Raw genomic sequence first — 7,268 nt, 5'->3', positions numbered from 1 at the left:
CTGGTCTCCAGCTGTGTGCGTCTCTCTTTAATGTCCCCTGGTCTCCAGCTGTGTGCGTCTCTCTTTAGTGTCCCCTGGTCTCCAGCTGTGTGCGTCTCTCTTTAGTGTCCCCTGGTCTCCAGCTGTGTGCGTCTCTCTTTAGTGTCCCCTGGTCTCCGTTGTGTTGGGGCTTCTTGCAGCGTTTGGTTTCTGCAGCTTTCAGTAAACTGCTCATGTTTCCTCTGCTGAATGTTCTCTAGATGCTGCATGAGTTGAAGAGCTGCTGCAGATGTTTCTGCAGGAGTTCTGATTTGTGTTTCTATATCTGCATCCTTTCTGAAGCTGCAGTTTCTCCTGATGGTGTTTGATTGCTTTGCACCCGTAGTTTCAACATATTTAATTGACCTACACTCCTTTGCTTCCGGTCTGCAGGGGGGGCCGTACCACGACCTCCTGCACAGCGTCCTAGGGGCGTACACCTGCTACAGACCGGACATCGGATATGTGAGTTTTCCTTCCCTCTGTTTTTGTGTTTACAGATCAAACAGTGTCGTATTATTTACCTGAGTCTGTATACCTGCTGTGCTCCAGGTGCAGGGCATGTCCTTCATCGCCGCCGTGCTGATCCTCAACCTGGAAGAGGCCGAGGCCTTCATCACCTTCGCCAACCTGCTCAACAAACCCTGCCAGATGGCCTTTTTCAGAGTAGACCACGAGCTGGTACACACATACACACGACACACAACTAGTCGACTATTTAGATTGTTTATAGGGAAAGTCTTGAGTTGAGAACAGCCCCGCACCAAACCTTCACCTTCTCTTTTGTGTGTGTGTGTGTGTGTCAGATGTTGAAGTACTTTGCAGCCTTCGAGGTTTTCTTCGAGGAGAATCTGCCTCGTCTCTTTAACCACTTCCAGGACAACAACCTTACCCCTGACCTCTATCTCATCGACTGGTGAGTTCAGGGACTCATTACACTCAGTACGGCCCATCTCAGAGTACTGGTATACAAACCCTGTGTGTGTGTGCGCGCGCAGGATCTTCACGCTGTACAGTAAGTCCCTCCCCCTGGACGTGGCGTGCCGGGTCTGGGACGTGTTCTGCCGGGACGGGGAGGAGAGTTTGTTCCGGACGGGTCTGGGGATCCTGCGTCTGTTCGAGGAGGTTCTGCTGCAGATGGACTTCATCCACATCGCTCAGTTCCTCACCCGGCTGCCCGAGGACCTACAGCCACACACACTCTTCACCGCCATGGCCAACACACACATGATCAGCAGGAACCGCCGCTGGGCTCAGGTCAGTGTCACACACTCAGAGCACAGTGAGGGAATGTGTTTCTGGAAAAGATTTGCATCCCTGACAGACGAGAGGGAAAAATAATTCTGAGGATTTGTTTGATCAACTTTAAAATACAATAAAAACAATTGGAAAAAAGTTTGGTTTTTAAAGTAATTTATTCATTTCTATTTCGTTTTTATTTAATAATTTTGAAAACAGCAATAATATATATTATTTTAATTATATATATATATATATATTATTTTAATTATATATATATATATAATTAAAATTATATATATATATATAATTAAAATAATATATATTATATATTATAATATATATTATAATATATATTATAATATATAATATATATTATAATATATAATATATATTATTTTAATTATATATATATATTATTTTAATTATTTATATATATTATAATTATAATATATAATATATATATATAATTATATATTTTAATTATAATATATATATATAATTAAAATATATATATTATATATTATAATTATAATATATATATTTTAATTAAAATATATAATTATAATATATAATTATAATATAATATATATATTATAATTATATATTTTAATTATAATATATATATTATATTATAACTACTTTTGTAGCGGCTGCAGGAACAAAGAAAGTGTCTGATAGGTCGGGCCACTTCAATAAAGATCATTAACTTATTATAACGTGCAAACACATATTCTGTCTGAACACACACCTCTCACAGGTGATCATTTTAACTATGATGCTTTTTCCAGGTGTTGGTATTTGTTTTAATTTAGATTTTGACCACCACAAACACCTTTTGCTTTAAAGCCACAAATACTCTGTAATTAAATAATCAAACGATATATTTCCAGCTAAATAAAACTTGCAAACACTATGTATATGTATACTAGGTATAGTTTGGAAATCATTTCTTACATCAGAATATTAAGATTATTCTAGCAAAAAGGAAAATGTTTAGCGCTTTTATAATAACACACCCTAAACATGTAGATAATTGGATCCCATTAGAAAACAGATCACTTGAATTTTATTGAACTATTAAATAGTTGACATATTCTCCCCGTGTCTCCTCAGGTGTTTTCTGCGCTGATGAAGGACGGGATCAAAGAGACGGACAAAAACAGCAGCCCGGCTCTGAGGAGCTAACACTAGCCACCTTCACGCTAACCATCGTTCTCCAAACTAATCGAGGAGCGGGAGCTGGGAACTCTGGAGGACGAACCCCGACGGACCTGAAGCTGGACTCATCGATTCGTCAGGTGACGCAGGAAGTGAGATCCCAGTCGTGGTTTATTCCCAGACTTCAGCCGTGAGTCAGTATTTCAGATCTGGGAGGCGCAGTGTCTCTAATCTACCAGCCTGCTGCTGCTGGGTAATTAAAAGCTGCCTCTCAGATAACACTCCGTTTTATTTCGGGATCACTCATTGGATTTGAGGAGACTCTGGAACCACTAGCGTCGCCCCTGGGCAATGCAAACACTTTTCCGGTGCTAATGTTTTCTAAAGGCTTGAATAACGACCTCTGTGGTTAAATTATTAACGTAGGTTTACTTTATTTCACATCAGTATTAATTTGCTGCATTTTGAGCTTGAACTCTGGATCTATTTAAAAAAAAAAAAAGGTGATGAAATCTGCCGTTAGCATGGCGGTCGCTAACATAGCTGCTAAATTAGCCTCCTCGCTTCTATAGGCAACAAAAGCAAACTGCATAAGTTGGATGAATGGAGAAATAGTGTGTAATGTAGTCTGATAATAAGGAATCACTTTATATACATTTCATGGGATCATATGCAGCAGGAAGCAGGCTGTGATTGTTACGTTTTCCCACAAATTGTATCCTCCCATGGCCTCCAGAAGCTTTTTTTTTACAAGTGCTAAATACTTAAAATCCAACGGTTTAAGGGGGAAAACTCACCCTTTGTTGGTGTTAAACCATGCAAGCGTTTAGCTGTTTTAGAATAGAGGAAGCAGGACATATTTGGCAGGGATTGCTTTCCAAAAGGGGCCAATCACGACACTAGTATGAGCTTTAACCATCCGTGAACATCTTGAAGGAGCGTATCGCCATCCAGGATCCAGATTCCCCCTCAGAGCACTTTATACATGCAGCACTAACGCTTCGTCAGTTAAGTAACGGGGCATTAAGTGCCTCTCTGTTTCCTCTGTGGAGATTTAACGACCAAGATTGCCAATCAGAGCCGATCGGATGATACACCGTGCATCGTACTCGTCTCCGCTTGAGAAGGAAGCTTTTTGAGTCTTTGCAGCAGAATCTTTTCCATCGTCTGTGAAATTCCAGACGTTTAAATGTCTGAATGACTTGTGTTTTTACTTCATTGCCTGTCAGATATTTCATTTAAACACTGGAATATCTTTAGATTCAACATAACTGTCCAGACAGAACGTATTAGCCTCTGAATCCAACTTCTTGAATGTGATATTTTTACTGCTTTCCTCATATATTATTGTGAATTCAGTTTTGTCCTGAGTGAAAACAAGACATCTTCATTCATCGCCCTGTGAATGAGACTCTCTTTCAACCAAAAACCCCCCAAAAGTTGTAAAAGCTAACTAAATAAATAGGAAAACTACAAATTAACTTTTGAGACGTTTGAGCCAGCACCATTTTGGGCATTTCTAATACAAACATTATAAATTGATTTGTCCAACTTGCTGCAGATCAATCGTTTGTTTAAATATGAAACAAGAAGCTGGTTAACAGATTAATGAATCCACACATTTTAACGGTGCGTTCACACCGGACGGGAAGCAAGTTTTGAAGAACTTTTATTTATGTCACTAGGGACAGACAGACAGACAGACAGACAGACAGACAGACCAGGAGAAGTCCCGTGACGCTGTCTCCCAAGAGCCAATCAGCGTTGAGAATCCCCGCCCGCCTTACTGACAGTGTTGATTACACAGAACGACACATTAGCCGTTAGCTGTGTTAGCTGTGTTAGCTGTTAGCGCACAGTTATTTATACCTGTTCAGAAACTGGAGAAACATCACTGTTTATAAACGTGTGTGTGTGTGTACAAACCACACTGTGTTTATGGGATGGCGAATACATTCATGTTTACATGACGTTATTGTGAGTGAGGACGGAGCAGCTACTGTGTTAGCTTAGCCTAGCCTGCGGACACTCCGAAGCATTCATTCATGCTTTTAAAAACCGGTAGTTAATTTCGGCATCATTATGATACGTTTAATACAATTAAATCACGGTGAAGTATGTTAAAGTAATTCTCATGTTATTTTATCTTAATGTTGTTATTGTTGTTGGTATCTCCGCGGAGATAAGTCCCGCCTCCTCGCCAGCGCGTCCAGTTTGATCGACGCGAGTAAACACCAATGAATGCCGCAGTAAGTCTCGCGTGAGTACCGCGGGGAGAATGCTTGTTTCTTATCCGGTGTGAACGCACCCTAACGAGGTGTCATTACAGAAGGTATTCCATGCTTCACGTTCTGATTTTACCTGGATTATAATCGTGCCGTTCCTGACGGCTGTTGAAGTCCTTTACATCACCTCCATCTTTGTTTGAACACTCCTTTGAGTTACGCACACTATAGTATGTGACCTCCATTACCTCCCTGTGACACACGCACGCACGCACGCACACTCACTCCATTTCCCCCGCAGATCATGGGCCTTACACACGTTTCTTATTTTCATTTGTTTGATGAAAGCAGAAAACTCACTCAAGACAAAGGGAGCGTAAAGACATGAACATTTTTATTTAAATTACTCCTTTTTTTAAAGTTCTTCCCACTTTAAGTCAAACTAGCTGCTACTTTTATTTTCTGTTCATTTCAGTTATTTATTCTTTTATTTTCAAACAAACCAGAAAGAGAAATGACTGATAACTGCAGCAATAATACCTTCTTCTATATTTTAGTGGAAACAAATTAAAATAACAGAATAACTTCTACTAAGAAGACGCCTATTACCCGGTATAACGGTTGTTGTATGCACATAAAAAAACGAACAGAGAAATGACAGGGCTGGGAAAGAGAGTCCATTGAATGGGAATTAAAAGAAATGACAATTAACATTTTAAAAAGTGTTAAAAATGAATTGGATTAAAAAAAAGAATTTGATAGAGTTTATAAAAGTTATGAAGTCACACGGTCCTGAATAAACCTCTGATGTTCTCTGCGTGGCACCAGTGTTACACTAAATACCTTCATCAATAACAACGTGTTGTTTTACACAAACAGCCAGTAAACATGTCAGAGACGAAGGCAGTGTTATACTTAAGAGACTAGCTCTGCATTGTTCAACATTTTGGACCGAATGTAGACCCTTCATGATTACTGTGTTTCTTCAGAAAACTAAAGAAACTTCTACAAAATCTCCAGTACTTTACACTAACCCCCCCTCACATCCGCTTCCACAGGAAGTTAACTGAAGGATTTTCAAAATAAAACGTGACCAGAGTGTTACTAATATAGACCATAAAAGGTGGAGTCAGATTTGTGATGCTGGTTTTGGAATGAACATGATATTATACTCTTAAATACACATATTAAACACATCGGATTAAATACTGCAGAGATACAAAGTCCTTGGTTACAAACGAGACTTTCTGGTTCATTTTAGCTCCGTTTCTGAAGGAAATCCTCCTCTGGACCTACACACTACTCTGCTAATTAGATATAATGAATAAGAGAAGGCAAGATAATATAATTATCCCTTTAAGGTGCATTGAATCCAATGTTTTTTGAGTAATTTACCAGGATAATGTGCATTAACAGGTCAGATTTTCTTTAATCTACATTAAGTGTGTGATATTATGTGGCTTACAAAGAAAAACCAACGTATTAAAACACCTTTTAATCATCCTTTTTAACACCTCTGTGAGTTTAGAGGTGTTACAAGTATTTTATTACTGTGTTTCAACAGCAGGTAGCAGTTTTTAGATTTTGAGGTTTTCCAATCCTGAAGAATAGTCTAAACGTGAAATATATAGTTAGTGTTTCCAGCCGAAAACACTCCAACTGCGTTGAAAAAGCCGCAGTTTAATTTAAATGGGATTCACTGAGAAAATGACTAAATGATGATATTTTCTGAGTGTTTCTCAGCATTAATGGTCATTAATTTAAGTGAACCTGAGCTGCGGTGGAGATAAAGACCTTTCTACCTGTATTTGATCTCCACTCTTTTACACTCCACAATACGTCAAATAAAAGTGGAACATGGTGTTTATAGTCGGTGTATTCACCCAGAATCCCAGCAGGTCGTCTGGACGCTCCTTCACTCCACATATTTGATGTTAAACTCTGAAAGCTGCCGAGAGGAAATGAGATGAATGTGATATTTCCCCGTAACTAAGTTCATATATTCATTTTGTTTCAGTCATCACTCTGTTTTATATTTACGCTTCTTTATGTTTGTTCTGTTTTATTGCCGAATTTCAGTGTACAGTTTTTTCATAATGCCTTTCAGGTGATGTAAATAAACTGTAAAAATGTTGTGTTCTTTTCTTATAACGGCCACTGTTCGAATGTGTAAATAAATATCTCCGCAAACTGAGTCGCGTCTGTCTCCTGTGTTCTCCACCGCTCGGATTTATGAGGATTTGTAGAAGTAACAATTACATCTTATTTTTAAATACATTTTCTTGCACATACTAAATGTTTGTAGACTTTTTTTTCAAAATGCTTTACTATTAGTTTCCTTAACTTCATAAAATACCATGGGATTTTTTTTTTACTTTGACTTTTGTTTTTTATTCTGCCTCAGTGACATTTAGCTGCAAAAGCATCATTTAATTTCTCTGAGCTTTCCTCTTCATCAGTGGATGAGTGCAGGGTGCAGGGTGCAGGGTGCAGGGTGCAGGGTGCAGGGTGCAGGGTGCTCTTCTGACCACCAGGTAGAGCCTGAGGACCAGCTGCTGTAAGCTTCAGATGTCCATGAGGAGTCTGAAGAGGAGAGGTGCTTGTGGATTTGTAAAGTATTTTAAT

The 7,268-nt window shown here is 38.9% G+C and overlaps 1 protein-coding gene across 1 annotated transcript in view; it reads left to right on the top strand.

The window, feature by feature from the left end:
* Window positions 1-6,837, top strand: part of tbc1d12a (TBC1 domain family, member 12a) — a 19,921-nt gene extending 13,084 nt beyond the window's left edge. Inside the window, exons 9-13 of the mRNA XM_063874806.1 lie at window positions 412-483; window positions 571-699; window positions 825-934; window positions 1,017-1,275; window positions 2,374-6,837. Of these exons, the coding sequence (XP_063730876.1) occupies window positions 412-483; window positions 571-699; window positions 825-934; window positions 1,017-1,275; window positions 2,374-2,445 (642 nt within the window). The 3' untranslated portion in view covers window positions 2,446-6,837. The remainder of the gene's footprint in view (window positions 1-411; window positions 484-570; window positions 700-824; window positions 935-1,016; window positions 1,276-2,373) is intronic.
* Window positions 6,838-7,268: the final 431 nt, after the last annotated feature.

The sequence above is a fragment of the Eleginops maclovinus genome, chromosome 22 (genome assembly GCF_036324505.1).
Source record: "Eleginops maclovinus isolate JMC-PN-2008 ecotype Puerto Natales chromosome 22, JC_Emac_rtc_rv5, whole genome shotgun sequence".
NCBI classification, from domain to species: Eukaryota; Metazoa; Chordata; class Actinopteri; order Perciformes; family Eleginopidae; genus Eleginops; species Eleginops maclovinus.
Note: the sequence above shows the minus strand (reverse complement) of the source record. Positions and strands in the feature narration are given on the sequence as shown.